Source organism: Mustela erminea, chromosome 3 (assembly GCF_009829155.1).
Source record: "Mustela erminea isolate mMusErm1 chromosome 3, mMusErm1.Pri, whole genome shotgun sequence".
Classification (NCBI taxonomy): domain Eukaryota; kingdom Metazoa; phylum Chordata; class Mammalia; order Carnivora; family Mustelidae; genus Mustela; species Mustela erminea.
In genome coordinates, this window is record NC_045616.1 from 62030087 (window position 1) to 62045903 (window position 15817).

Consider the following 15817-nt stretch of genomic DNA (forward strand, 5'->3'; position numbering starts at 1 on the left):
GTAGCAGCCCCAGGTGAAGGGATTCTTACAGGGTCTTCCTTAAAATACTGACAGCAACCTCTGAGATTGGTATTATCAACCTTAGAGATAGGTAAGCCGAGGCTCAGAGGGTGTGACTAATTTGCCCACATTAGGGAGTGGAGAACACAGTTGTAAATTCTCGTCTCTTAATTCTCCTCGAAACCTGTCCTCTTCCTACTCTCCTACGGGGCATCCTACCCAAGACTTCTCTGCCAGTAGTCAGGCTCACTGCCCCTATGGTTAAAAAAAATCGATGTCATATAAACCCAAACTTATTTTTTTCCTAAAAAGTGGTCCCTCGTTAAACGAATACAGTGCTTATTTAACTACTTACATTGGAGGAAGCAGGATGAGAGAAATCGTATGAGCAAACGTTCTGAATTCTTAAAGACAATGCCCAGGGAGCTCCGGTGGCAGGAGACACACTCCTCCTCTGGAGGGGGGAGCTTGAGGAAAGGTGCCTATGGCACTCACTGCCCCGGATACACTGATACGACAGCTGTCTGCGGGAGCCCGGCTCAGAGACAGGAATGAACCTATAGCAATGATGGGTTGGCTATCTTCACCCCAAGGATAAACTCTCCTGATGCAAACTCATCAGATTCTACAGAACCGTTAAGGACCACATTTGTTTGGGATCCAAAATTAATCCAACAATTGACTTGTTTTGCAAACATAAGAGATCTTTCAGTGAATTATCATCTTAGGAGAAGGCTCATCTTAATGACATGGCATGACATGACATAGAGCTCATTGGGGGGAAAAAAAAAGCATTGGGGAGGAGTTTGCAGATCTCTTTCACTGACCTTGCCTTTCTTGATGCACGTGTTGATGGTATCAAGAAGGTCGGCCCGGTTTTTATCACTTTTGGGCAGCTCGGCGAGCTCCTTGCCCAGCAGCTCGCCTTTGTGGTAGCCCATCATTCTTTCAAAGGCTGGGTTGACGTACTGTGAACAGGAGGTGGTTAGAGGTGAGTGCGGGTACACTGCGTGCCCCCAGGAGCACTCGCCGGCACACAGAGGAACACATTGGACAATCAAATAGGAAGTTCCAGGATAAGCACTCTCTGAGGTAGGTGTCAACTGGTCCTCCCCTTGCCACTGCAGTGCCCAGAGTGGCTGCCTCACTCCTGAGCGGTAATGTGCTCACTGAGCACACCGGCATCTTGGTTCCTTCTGGGACACTGGAAGACATCCCTTAGCAGACAAGAGCCAGAAGCCCTCATTGAGGACAGCAGCCTCTCGGGGGCCTTACTCGTCTTCAACTGCCCATGAAATAAAAAACAAAAACAAAAACAAAAAGGAGCTAGAATAAAAATTACTTAGTTCAACAGGTGGTGGGTTTATGTTAGCTGCCTCTCTGCAAGGCCGAGATTTAATCTCCTGTGCCTCCTTTCTGATTGCCACTATCTACTAACTGATGCGATGGCTTGGGGCCACCTTCCAGCTCTTGTGAACAATACATGTAATTAAGTAGTTAGGGCAGAAAGCAGCCCTTTCAGCACTGGGCACACATGGGCATGAGAAGAGATGCCCTTAGCACATTTTGAGGCCAGCTTACTAACAGGTTTCTTTCCACAGTTCTGCCCGGGGCCCTGGAATTCAGAGCTACTTCCTTGCCTGACTCCCAGCTCAGCCTCCCATTTCTTCTGAAAGAATAATTCCTGGATGAGAAGCTGAATGAGGGGAACGAGACAAAGTACATGGGGGAAAATAGGACCATATGGCTTCTAAGTCATGGATTTCTTTGGGCAACAAGCACATCCATCTGCTGGTTCAGACACATTCTTGCAAATCATTATCAGTCACTCCTGCGCTCCATTACAAGGACCGCAGTAAGAACCCAGGTGATGTGGGGTCTCTTGGGGAGCTAGTCCCTTGAGAACAAAGCTTCTACTGACACCATGAAATCCAGAATCTGGAGGCGTTCGAGGTTGCTCTGGAGCCTTAGCAGGTGGCCTTGTAGGGGTGACAGAAGAGAAGGGGTGGTGACATTGTCTTCACTGACTTCCCATCACCTACCTGTGGTGGGCACCACCTTTCTGGGGCTGGGCCGCATGGCCTCTCACCTCTGGGCCTCAGCCCACATGCTCTCTCTATTTACAATACCCTTGCCCACCTCCATGCCCTGCCAAGTTTGCTCTGTCCCTCCCTCCTCTAGCAAGCCATCCTTGACCCCCTGCCTAGTCCAAGCTGGTACCACTACTACAGGCTCCTAGTCTCTCCTTTGTAGGCTGCCAGTGACTTCTCACGCTCAGTCCCAATTTTTGTTTATTATCTCTCTCCCCGAATAGACACAAAATTCTTCGAGGGCAAGACTACTTTGGATTTATCCCTGGAGACTCAGGACTGTTTAGTAAATACGTGACATAAGTACCGTTTTCCTTGTTGGCTAAATTCTCATACATTTTCCTGCGTGTTTATTCTGTCTACCTTCACTCTTAAGTTGAAGATATGGATATAAGTCATGGCCTTTTGCTCATGCTAGGGTTACTGTAACCTTGGAATGCAGCCAGTACTCTAGGACATGGACTCTGGAGCCAACAGGCTCAAGTTCAAATCCCAGCTCTGCCATTTACCCGCTCTATGACTGTGGGCAAGTTACTTGTCTTCTCTGGCTTTCAGTTTCCTCCTCCGTAAAATGGCTGCAACAGTAGTGCCTGGTTCAGAAAATGGCTTTAAGAACTAAATAAGAATGTCTAAAGTGCTGAGTACTGTGCCTGGCATACGGCAAGCTTCGTGTAAATGTCATGAATAGTTGAGATGAAGGGATGAGTAGGTAAATATTGTTCCTGAAGGTACTACCCCCTAGTGTCTGAAACATAGTCACACAGAGGTACACACTCTTTGGCGGCCATGCCTCAAGGGCCCCTATATGAAGCAAGAACATATGTGAGATAGCCTGGCCATGAGGACTCCTCTTGAAATCCGTAACACAGCTGTCATTTTACTTCCCCCTTAAAATAACATCCTCTATTCAACTTCTTTCTCCTTGCTTTTGAGTTTTAAATGCAGATCACCAGCAGCGTTTAAAGGGGTAGTCCCTTCCTTCCTGTTCATGGTAAAGTGGGGGGAGGGGATAACTGCAGCACAGCACCACAGCATCCCCACCCCCCACCCCAGAGACCAAAGGTTCAGAACCACTTAGAATGCTCACTATAGAAGAACGGACTGGAATTGAGCATTCTGGTCTGGATGTAAGCGAGGGGAATGGGAAATGTGTACTCGGTCAGTAGCAAACATGTCTGGTTTCCTCTGTGGTGCAGGGTGCAGACCTGTGTGTGTGCAGGCAGGCAGTGACAGGAAGCAACACGAGGAAGCTTCTAGACTCACTTCACCAAATAGCCAGAAAACGTCTATAGACAGACCAGGAGCCAGGAAGGAAGGCTCTGCAGTCAGAAAGACATGGCTACATATTTTGGTTCCAATATTTACTACTGGGGCTTTTCTTGAGTAAATTCCTTGACCTTGCTGGCCTCAGTTTCCCCATCTGTATTACGGAGCACTCTTTCACAGTCAGTGAAGGGAAAGGAGGTAATGGTATGGACCTGTTTATGAGGGGGCCTAGGCAGGGTAGCCTGCTGATGGTTGGGCCTGAGAACAGGGTTTGTCTGTGTGCAGTGGGGGCTCTGTCGTGGGGCACCGTGTCTGGTTTCTACTGATGACCCCAAGTATATCAAGCGTAAACTCAGTGCCAATTTGTGAGCCAACTGCAGGCAGGCTGGTACTACTGATGGTCAAGTCTACTTGAAGTGTAAAGGTCTTACCTCCCAACAAACAGAACAAGAGGACTTTACTTCAAAAAAGTTTTGTGTACTATACACATTTCCTTCAGAAGGTAACTTGACCATACAAGATAGCTCTATAATTATGAAACCAACTGTAGGCAAATAAATGAGGACTGTTGAAATATTTCATCCCCACAGGCATTCATCATTTACTCTGTACTTCTGTCATGTAAATGCTGTCTTTACAAACGGTCAAAGAATTTCACCTGTCTTGGTCAAAGAAATCACAGGTTCTAATCTAACTCGTTGTTTATTCTTGTTGGATATCTAGTTCTGAAACTAAGCCCATCAGTTTTCTTCATATACTTTGATGTTCTTTTCTCCAAAGATAATATATAAAAATGTAAGGCTTATGGCAAGGTCCCTGGAAAAAAGGATGGCTCAAACTTGAGAATTTCTGTTTTCACATCTCTAGGTAAAAAGTGTCTCCGTACCTGAATCACATGGTCATCACTTGTAATTTCTATGGCTTCATGACAGTGGTCTAAGGCTGTAAACACTGAATTACAGGCCCTGAAATTGCAGAAGACTGACGTTAGTGCAGCCATAAAACCATTTGCATTTATGTGTTAATTTATCAAAGTAAACAGTTGTCCACAATTCATTAAAACCATGCCCTTTTGGAAGGAAAATAAATGCCCTAGCCTTTCAAACTCGACTAGTTAATTTGAATAAACAATAGTATCCATTTCTGTGACACTAAGGACTATAATCCAGCCAACTCTTCAGGATTATGGAATGAGCTACCTATGTGCCAAATGAAACCTTAACACTGACACGAGAAAACTCAGCTGCAGGAGACCCTCTTCTAAGTCTCCTGAGTCTATGTCAGTGCTCTTCTGTGTCATTGCTAGTGTGGCCAGGGAGAAGTCAAGACTCCAGCAATGAGGAGAACTCAATTAAGCCCAAACTGAATCTCAGGTATTCTGTCTTCCCTTCTGCAACAGACTGCAGAGACATTTTTTTCCTCCTTACTTTCATCGTCTCTAATAAACAAGCCTTTATATGGTACTTCGCCTTCAGCCACAGCCCCTGGCATGATGGAAGGCAGATCTGGCAGAATTCTCCTGGCCTGGTTACTCTACTCATACAGCCTTCCAGGTAGGCACTTGCCTTGGTGACCTTTCTTGTCCAAGGAGAATATTCGAAATCATTTCAGCTTCTCAGTTTCTTGGTTAGAATTTTAAGTACCTTCTAACCTAGTGCAACTCCAAATACAGCAAGTTATTTACTACCTAACACAGAAAGTATGTAGCTAGTTACTACAGCTTTGCTATTTGTACTGGCTATTTAAAGAATCCCAGGGAGGGCTTTCTTACTCATTACAAAAAAAAAAAAAAAAAAAAGGCAGATTTACTTCATTGATTTTGCTCCTTATAAAACAGGAGGTTTTGCTCCTTATAAAACTTAAGAGGTTAGTAATTTTTTCCACTCATAGAGGCAGCTACCTTAGCCATCGTTTTAAACTATTGACAAGGGACAGGGCAGGAAAAACAGAGTCAAGTCTGATTCTGTATTTTGCCAGTTATGGGAATTTTGTATCCTTGCTGGCCCCTAGCTTTCTCATCTATAAAATGAGAATAACACCCATTTTATAGGTTGCAGTAAAAAATCAAAACAGTTTATGTGAGGCATTTCTCAAAGTGCTTTGAATAATGTAAGAATTCAGCAGGGGCGCCTGGGTGGCTCAGATGGTAAAGTGTCTGCCTTTGGCTCATGTTGTGGTCTCCAGGTCCCGAGACTGAGCCCCACATCAGGCTCCCTGCTCACTGGGGAGTCTGCTTGTCCCTCTCACTCTGCCTCTCCCCCATCCCTCTCTCAACTTAATAAAATCTTAAAAAAAAAAAAAAAAAGAATTCAGCATATAATCCTTAGTATTATTTATAAGCTCCCACGACAGTATGTCCTTAACTCTCTAACCCTTTCAAAGGCTAGTGCTGAGAAGAAAAATGAATCATAATCTATCCTCTCTCATGAGTATCCCTGAAATATCTAACCGAAAACCATATTCAATATTAGCAAGGTAATCTGGATGGTGAGTAAAAGATTTTATTCCATTGAAAAGTACGGTTCCCATGGCTGCAGAGATGAAGGGACCAGTGTGAGCCGCTAGGTAAGTAACCACAATGGGGTGAGCAGAGAAGATACGCCCAACTCCTCAGAGATTCTTGACGGATGCAGTACGTTTCTTTATTTCAATGGCACCAGTCTAATTTGGACCGTGGACTGTCTTAATGCCCTTGTTGCATTTGTAAATGAGATCATTTAAACAGAGGAAAAAAAGAATAAAAGAAGATTTTCAAATTATTACCAAAGCCCCGACTACACTGCCTTTCACGAAGAGACAAGCAAGAGCTAGTGTCGTCAGTAGTATTTTCCAGGCATGTGGGTCCAGAACCCAGCCCGGCAGCACGAGAGAGGGTATCCCATCCTCCAGGAGTCCCGTGTGGAAGAGCACACCATGTGTGGACTAACCCTTCCATTTGAGAGCTGGATAACTGAGCTGTAACTTACTTTATCAAGTGACAAATTCCTCTCCTGCCCATTTTCTGAAAGTGCCTGTCCGTCTTACCTAAACCCTTAAACGGGTACCTCAGCCTGCTGCTGTTTTTATAACTCGAGAGCTGCTCGTATGGAAGACCTCGGCTCCCACTGCCGAAATTTATCTATGAAATATTCCTTGTGTGATGATCCACAAAGCATAAAACGCTTGGTGTAACACCCAGTGGAACAAGGCAAATTCGTACCAATGGTCGAGGGAGAACGTGAGTGGAGCCAGTAGGCTGTTTTCTCCCAGGGACAGGCTGGATAGCACTGTTCAGACCCAGGCTTTAAAACCAATTTGGTTGATGGGTCTATTTAAATAAACCTGCAGCAAAGTGAGGTAATCTATTTAAATCATATTCCTAGAGTTTGGGAGTTTAATTGCTTTATTAATTATTGATAGTCTTCATGCAGAAGATCCTTAGCGGTACTCATTTTCTGTTCTCGGGAACCATGTAACTGTGCCTCAGATTGAGTTTTCTATCTTTCAGGTTAAGAAGTTGGAAAACTGGAAACAGCTCAAGCGGAGGGTAAACTTGACGTGGAAACCCATGGAGGGCAGGCCATGGAACCAGAACCCCTCACCTTCGTAAGGGCCCCTGAAGGTCCTGATGCACATAGCAAGTATCAGAGGGGCCCTGGTGTGACATCTACAAAGAACATCATGGTATCATGGGGTGCAGAGGTTCTCAGACCGAATAGCAGGGTGCCTGGACCACCCCCCAACCCCCCAACACTGCCACTGACATCCTGGGTTGCAGTGATCATGTCCAGAGTCTCCCTAGCTCTCAGTGTTTTCCCTGTCCACTGGGGCTGGGATGGTCGGTTGTGTTATCTTCTGTACCACCCCCATCCCCCTGCCAAGGATACTCTAGCATCTGCTCAACATGCACATATACCAGCCAAGGCTGCCTGCAACAAGGTAGGCCTGCGGTGCTGGCTTCAGGGAAACTTAAACCTGAACCGCAATCCACAGGACAGCAGGGTCCAGGAGGGGCAGGAAGAGCGAAGCAGCAATGGCCAGGGGCTCACAGACTTGTTCCTGGTCAGCAGCAACCCTGGCAGCGAAGCCACAGGGACCAGTGACTTGAAGGCTTCACAGTTGGACTCTATTCCTGGAGCAAAGGGCCGGTCACCAGGGTCTATGCCAGGATATGGCCCTCTAGAAACATCTATGGATACTGAGAAGTGTAGCATTCCGTGGACTATAAAGTTCTGTCCCTCAGACACTTGGGTTCTTGCTGAAATGGAGGGCTGCTACGGTCTTTAGATCGGGAGTAAACTAAACCTGACGATTTGAGTCCAAGTCCTGGCTAACAAATATCAGACCAATAAAATATAATAGCTCGTACCATATTAGTATCAACCGATCAGTTTAAATTCCCGCTAAGGAGCTAAATCTTATCTGCACTTTAGATAACAGTTCTTTTCATCATAAAGACATAGAAACATTGATAGAAGTAAGTGGTCATCATTTACCCCATCTTTCCCCAGTCCCCATGACTTGTCCTGTTTAATACAGTAATTCCTCAAGCATGCAGACACAGGATTTATTTCTTCTCTTCAGAAGTTATTCTTTATCACAGAATTTCAAAATTAAGTATCTGTTTGATCACATGATCCTTCTTTTGTCTTGGTGAAACTTCATTACTACAAACCAAGACCCGGACAAAAGTTTCTACCTTCAACATTTGACATCTTCCGTGCAGTACAGCCTGCCCTTGCAGAATGCTAGTAATGTCACGCATTTAGCTGCAGCTGGGGGAGGAATTGCAAAGAAAACTATTATATAATTAGACTATAATTATTCTGGCATTGTGTAATAAAGAGCCCCATTTTCCCCAATGGCAGCAAGTGACAGAGCGGCCTCCCTGACTCTGAGAGGCAGGTGGGTTCTTTTGAGGTCCTTGAAGGAGCTGGGGAGGTCACAGAATGGGTCATCACACCCTGACTACAGGGCCCAGATATAGGGTATGCAGGAAAAGTGAAACAGGCACACATACCCTTCTCCAAAAGAGGGAAGGAAGTTAGAGATGCTTGAGGCAGAACCATGCGAAGCGTAAGGGAAGAAACTGACCATTTGGTCCTTCTCTGGCCTTCTGTGAAGGACTCTGGCTCTCCATTCCCCACCACAGGGGCGGCTGTCATGCTGGCGGCTCATGACTGGAGAGAGAGGCCCCTGACCAGCCAAACTTAAGCTGCTGTGGAAAGGGATCCGCACATGGGGCAAACCCAGTCTCCTGGCACCACGGCCCGCTGGGGTCAAGTCCACCAACCAACTTCACATTTATTTCTAGTACTAACCTGAACCTTTTTGGTACGACCCCCACAACGGGACCAACCCCTCCAGCTCCAGTCCGGGAGGACTGAGAAGTTACAGGATCTACTTAGCGCTATGTACTTAGGACCTAGCCAAGTTCTGAATCTGAGGAGACCTTCCAAAGCGTTCAGTGCCCTGGCTCAAAGCAAATCTCATGAGCACAGTGACAGGAAGCCCTTTAACCCTTGTGCTGGCTGAGAAGGTTTGTTTCAAATTACCAGACCCTGCCTTTACCCTGCTGTGAACAAGGCACCTTCAGACTTCCTACCCAAGCCACCACATGGAATGTTGCTCAAAAGAACTCAAAACGCAGTTACTTAAAATCCAATGGGGGGCGGGGGGGGGGGGCTGGGTGGTTCAGTGGGTTAAAGCCTCTGCCTTCGGCTCAGGTCATGATCCCAGGGTCCTGGGATCAAGCCCCGCATCGGGCTCCCTGTCGAGCTTCCCTCCTCTCTCTGCCTGCCTCTGCCTACTTGTGATCTCTGTCTGTCAAATAAATAAATAAAATCTTTAAAAAAAAAAATCCAATGAGGGAATTAACTACCAGAGCGGTAGGGGGACAGCTGTTCATTTCTGTTGTAGAAATACACAGCTGAAGAATTAAAACAAAATGAAACCCCTCTTATTCTATCTATTTTGAAAACCTCTAAAAGCAGTCTTTCTATCCTCAGTGAAAACTAGTAGACCCCCCAAGGAATAAAAACAATGTACAATAAGCATCAGAAATTGTTTGAAGAAAAGGCAATGAGTTTTCTAAATTTTATGAAGCCCCCTGAAGCTGAGAACAAGGATACAAAGAAATCAAGGGCTTTAAGCTTAACTTTTATATTTAAAAATCCTTAGCAACATTCCTCACTATAGATGGTTAAAATACCCAAATTTCCACTAGTTTGATTTTTTAACCATTTATAGTGAGGAATATTGCTAAAAAAAAGTGATTGCTTATCTCCATACTGGTTTTTTGTTTTTGTTTTTTAAGATTTTATTTGAGAGAGTGAGAAAGAGAGAGCACGAGCAAGGGAGTGGGGGCAGATGGCAAAAGAGAAGCCGACTCCCCACCAAGCAGGTAGCCCAAAGCAGGGCTTGATCCCAGCACCCTGAGATCATGATCTCAGCAGAAGGCAGACACTTGACTAACTGCCTGAAAAACCCAGGCATCCCTCCCAACACTATTTCTTAAAGTTCTCTGTCCACCAAGAAGTTACTTCTCTAATCAGGGTAAAACCACAAAAAAAACCTGCGTTTGTGGGTTTCTGTCAATCCATTTTACTTCCAAGGATATCAGAAAGAAATTAAGTTTATAAATGGTTTTGTCTTCTTTGAATGCAAATTAAGTAATCAAGGGAAGTCTCATCATTACACTGAGGTGTAATTTCACTGAGCCTGAAACTATCATGACCTCTGGGTTGGCCAGAGGGATAAGCCATGCCAAAGACTTTCTGGCACCCACCAGCCTGGAGGGGCTATAGGACAGCAGAGCCCCTCACTGCCACCTTCCCCCACCCCGGGATACAGATTGGTAAGAGCCTTCTCTCTGCCCTTCTTTCGACTCAAGGCGGGTAGGTTGAAGAGATCAGGGTCTGAGAATGTGGTAGAATGCGGAGCTTGTGCAAAACCAGCCATGAGCTGGGGCCCTTATATCCCAAGACGTCCCAGAAGCAGAATATCCTACCAGCAGCTAAACGCCTACATGAGCCCATCTCAGAAGTGAGCATCATGAAAAGCCTGTTTTTAAAGCACTATATGCCTGTAAAGAGACTTAAGATTTCTTGAACATATTTCCTTGTATACTGGAGTCACAAACAGATCCCATGAAATGGCCATCGTGGTTACATAACAATTATTATGAATAGCCTAATAATTATACCCATTGGTTTGCCCCTATTCCTCACAACCCACACAGGCATTTATAAATGTTAAAGTAGTACATAGAAAGGAATCCTCAAAGGCTACTCTTAATCCCAATTTAAGTATTTACATAGTACTCCTCGAGTCTAATTTTAAAACTGTTGTAAATAGTGGAAAATATTGCCCAAACAAGAAATGCTTTCTCATTTATTTCATTTAAGCAAAGGGCTCCCCGTGTAGAATCTGCCATTTACCAGCTACCAACACCTTTTTCGCAGTTTCAAAATCCCTGGGATTTCGCCAGGAACCTGTGAACAGCAGCCTCGTGGCGAAAGCTTCCGCACACCACTATTGCCCTCGGGTCCCTTCTTACTTTGTTACATACCGTAATTTGAACTGTGAACGAACTTCCCCGTGTTCTATTTGAATCAGTTCATTATAGCAAGCAATTATGCTGTTATTCTCCATAAATCTCTGAAAAGAAAACAAAGATAACATGTAAGACATACAATTACTTCTGAAAGAGTCAGAGGAGCTAGTTTTCCCTACCCTAGGTAACTCTGTTACATAAGACAACTTGACAAGTTGAAATGAGTTGAGATAATTAAAAAAAAAAAAAAAAGAATAGTCAAACTGTTTGAAATGCTTGTTTAAATGTATGAGAAACAATAGACCAGATTATACTGTATGCAAAGGTGGGGAAAAACTTCGTTATGAATATGCACAGGAAAATAAACACACACGGGCACTGACTACCTCCCCAACCTGTGCTTCAGTTGTGCTAAGAGAAGTCTCCTGAAAGCATGTTCAGTGTATGCCACAGTATGAAGAACCCTGTGCAAGGGAAGAGACCCTTCTTTGCTTACTTCCTCATCTTCTGACTGCCCAAAGCACCCTCCGTCTCTCTCTCTCTCTCACACACACACACACTCTGCCATGCGTGGCTTCTCCCTTGGGGAATAAATACCTCTGGTCTCCCACTATTCCAGGGGGAAGTTGGTAAGCAGTATGCAAAGCGGCGAAGCCATGAACACACAGAGAAGAGAAATATTTTCTCTTTTTATTGTAGAGCAAAGCTAAACACAGTTAAGGTTCAGGCTGAACTTCTGGATGGGTGAAGAGTATGTAAGAGCCTGCAGCCAAGCTCTGAGCATAACTGTTAGTGGATGCTTTTTAAGTTACTAAAAAGGATCTGTGATAAAAATAAGTTTCAAAATGTTGCAATCAACACAGTTGGGCAGGTTTCTTTTTTTAAGACACCAACTTCAGTAGTTAACTTTTGTTGTCTGTTTTTAATTACAGAAGTTAAACATGTTTATTTAAGATACAGAAATGCAGGGGTGCCTAGGTGGCTCAGTCGGTTAAGTGTATGCCCTCAGCTCACGTCAGGATCTCAAAGCCCTGAGACCAAACCCTGAGTCAGGCTCCCAGGTCAGTGGGGAGTCTGCTTTGCCTTTGCCCCTGCCACACTCATTCCCGGTCTCAAATAAATACGTGAGATCTTAAAAAAAAAAAAAAAAAAAAGAGAGAGAGAGAGACAGAGAGAGAGAGACAGAGAGACAGATGCATCAATTCAGAAAAACCCCAAGAAAAAAGCCCCCAAGTCACCGACAAGGTCAAAAGCTAGAGCTATCATCACATTTGGCTTATTTTTCTTTTCTTAGGTTCCAAAACCTATATGTACCTATATGTGTAATACATTAATTATAGGAAGTAAAATCAGTACATAAAGTCTGTATATAAAATTATGCTATATTTTCACTTCCATTTTTAATTACTAACTTAGATTTTATTGAACCCCCCTCCCCCAGAGTTTGGAGTTCAATAACACCCTGTACCATCTTAACTTTGTCATAATCAGGAGCTCTGGCAAGCTCGTTAGTTATTTTGAGCCTGTTTCCTCCTCTGCAAAAATGGCAAAAATATTAAATCTCTCAAGTGTAGATGAGGATTAAGCAAATCCCCTCAAATGGAGCGTGACCAGCAATCCGTCTTAGCGCTCCACTCTGCTCCAGAGGAAGCCTCCCCAGGGAGAAGCGGTGTCCAACCTACGTAGCCTTGTTAGGCCTGGCCCACTGTTATCTCCTAGTAAGTACTCCATGAGCAATTGGTGAGGAAGTGTCATGCCCGTGGAAAAAGGGGCACATGGAGGTTCACAGTGATGCCACTGCGATCACCCTTTGCTATGTAAGAAACTGGTTTGTGAAAGGCTCATGGTGGACTGAGCCCCGTGTGGTTGGCCGCTTACACACAGCTACTAAAGCTTCGAGGTGAGCTGCTGTGGAGTATCAGATGGCACAATTGGTTTCTGGATCGCCATTCAGGGAGCCCCCAGGCTGACGCAGTGGCCAATCGGCTAGCAACAAAGAGCTTAGATTCAGCAGATGATTTAATACAATCAAAACAAACCAGAGATGAGAAACAACCTCAAAGAAGGCAAGAATAGCGGGCATATTTGGAAGGGTGCTTGGGGGAGAAAGCTGCCAAAGACAAGATTTTACCCAAAAAAGGAGACTAGCCACTTGGAGAGCAGCTTTAGCGGATTCTGAGCCACAGTAACTCGGGAGGGGAGGGCCCAGCAGGTGCAGTGCACTTCTCACAGAAGAGCTCCAGCTTTCTGGGGGCACCCTGACCTAGCTGGCCAATGGCCTTGATCAGACCCAGTGCTAAAAATTACCAAGCAGTCCCTGACAGGTACCATTTTTCATGCTCCCACAAAGGGTGTTGCCCAAGTGGCTGTCTGCAAAAAAGCAGCACCATATCCTGACAAAGGTAAATGAAACCTGCTAGAGCCGCCATTACAAGAGGTGACTGACAGGTTCCATAGAAATAAGAAGGAAACAATGGACTTTTCCTCCTCAATTTGTTTAGTGGCATTTGTACCCAAAGAGGGCCAGGGGTCTCTCCTGGTAGTAAATGTGTCATCTCAGACCTCCAGCCAAGACACAATATCTACACCAGTCAGAGAGGTAGGATCAATGAACTAAAAGCCAAATTCCAGAAGTACAATTAACAGCACCCACATGCCTCCTCGTTGACAGAACCTAGAGGGTGTCAGGAGAATGAGGAAACCCCTGCACCCTCATACACCCAAGATTCTGCCTCACAGGTGAAGAACAATGATGGGACGGGGGTCAACATTTAACCTAAAATTTAACCTAGGAAACCAGTGAATTTTACATTATTTCTCAGAAAATGAGTAAGAGAGTCAGTCTCAGCCACATAGCTTGACAATTTTTCTTTTGCAATTCTCCATTCCAAAACTCAGAAGCACTGTCTTAGGCCTTTTCATTAAGGCACAGCACCTAGCAACAGCGTTCAGAACCAAATGCCAGCCCTTGAGATGGACAAAGGAGATGGACAAGACTATCTGGAGAGTAAGCAACTCCGCTAAGAAGAAACATTTGTTTCTCTTATGCACGTGAACCACGATGCTACCTTTAATATTTTATCTAGCACTGCTACTTCAACACTGAAGTATACCAAAGCACAAAACTACCATGTTACACAAGCGGTTCCAGCTGCTCTGTAGTCTAGGACAAGGATTTTTTTTTTTTTTAAATCCAGGATAGCAACGTAGCATTTTGTATTTGGATTCAATGTATTTGGGGGTCCTCTGGCCTCATGGATTGAGATGTCCATTTCTCTCTCCAGGTTCAGAAGTTTTCAGCCACTATTGCTTTAAATATACTTTCTTTCCTTCCTTTTCTTCTTCTGGAATACCTATAATGAGAATATTATAGGTATTTTTTTCCCATTGTGTCCCATAATCACTACAGGCTTTCTTCACTCTTCCTCATTCTTTGTCTTTTTACTCCTCTATAATGGGGTAATTTCCAAAGTGCTATCCTCCAGGTCATGGATTCTTTCTTCTGTGTAGTCTAAGTCTACTTTTGAAACCCTCTACTGAATTCTTTTGTTCTTGTGATTTTCAATTCTAGGATTTTTTTGGTTTGGTTTTTTGTTTGTTTGTTTTTGATGGCTGCTATTTGTCAAACTTCTCATTTTGTTCATGCAACTGTTTTCCTAAGTGGTCTGTTTTCTTGCAGTTTTAGTCAACTTCCTTCAGAGGATTATTCTGACTTCTTTGACAATTTATAGATCTCCATTTCTTCCAAGTCAGTTATTGGAGCCTTATCAGTTTCCTTCGATGTTGTCATATCAACCCGATTTTTCATGATCCTCGATTCTTCATGTTGTTATCTGTGCATCTGAGTACCTGGGCAGGTTTTCTCTGGCAGACACAACACTTCATCAGTCAGCTCAAGTTTGGGTTTTTGAGTGAAATTTCTGCTAATGACCCTGGGTAGGTGGAACATACTATTATGGTCTCTTTCAGGGCAGACTCTCAGAAGTGGGGAGGGGTATGTGCTCCTGGCTGAGAACAGCTGTAAAGGACTGCCAACTTAATTCCCCACCCAAGTGAAGCTTGGACAGGTTCAACGGTTGACTCTAGTTTCCAGTCAGACTTACTTTTGGGGACTATATTCTTTAGTGGATGATGCTAGGAACTAGCCTTCCAGCCCTAGAGGGCAACAGGATGGGAACCAAGGCCTGCATAGCTCATTTTTTAGTGACCCAAATTAGGCCAGAGTGTGCACTGTATTTTCTGGTCAGGTGGCCAGAACTGGTCACCCCAGTTATGCACTGTACTCCCTGTCCAAGCACCATGGTACGTAGAGCTGCCGAGTAGACTATGCACCTTCCTGCAGGCTCTGGTTCGGTTACCTGGTTGGACAGGCTAAAGGCTGGTTTCAGTGATAAGTGGGGCTATGAATGACTTTTCCTGCCTCAGCACAGCGGAGGAAGCATCTCTGAACCTAGTAGAACTCTTTGTCTTAACTCAAGCAGGCCTGCTTGCCAAGTTCCCAGACTGAATGGGGCCACTGCCTTTGTTATACAAACTCTCATTTCTGCTGGCCTTCCTCTCTGCTAACTGCTGCTGGACCACAAGGCTGCCAGGAGTCATCCCTAGCCATTTGGGGCAGAAGGGGCTAGAAGACACTCTGCAGAGCCAGTGTGGCTAGGTCTCTCCTTCCCTGCTTGGGCAAGAAGGGGAGGGGTCACTCCAGGCTACTCTCCATTCCCTAAACAGGCTCTGCAGGTTGGGAGATGCTGAGAGCTACCCTCAGCCCTGGCTATGAATTAATCCCTCTGCCTGTGCCAAGTATGTAGCACAGGAACACTTCAGGCTGGATATGGCCTTGACTCTGAGGACCATCAGCTCTGCATGCCCCACTCTCGGCTCGAGAGCCACTGGGCTGTATTGCTTCCAGGAGCTGTTGCTAGCCCTGCCA

General features: G+C 44.9%; 1 protein-coding gene across 12 annotated transcripts in view; it reads right to left on the bottom strand.

Moving 5' to 3' along the window:
* Nucleotides 1–15817, bottom strand: part of PDE8B (phosphodiesterase 8B) — a 264788-nt gene that overhangs the window by 91136 nt on the left and 157835 nt on the right. For all 12 annotated transcript variants that reach the window (XM_032335894.1, XM_032335897.1, XM_032335899.1 and 9 more), the window contains 3 exons: nucleotides 10906–10994; nucleotides 4243–4321; nucleotides 828–968 (listed from right to left, as the gene is read on the bottom strand). In XM_032335894.1, the coding sequence (XP_032191785.1) occupies nucleotides 828–968; nucleotides 4243–4321; nucleotides 10906–10994 (309 nt within the window). The remainder of the gene's footprint in view (nucleotides 1–827; nucleotides 969–4242; nucleotides 4322–10905; nucleotides 10995–15817) is intronic.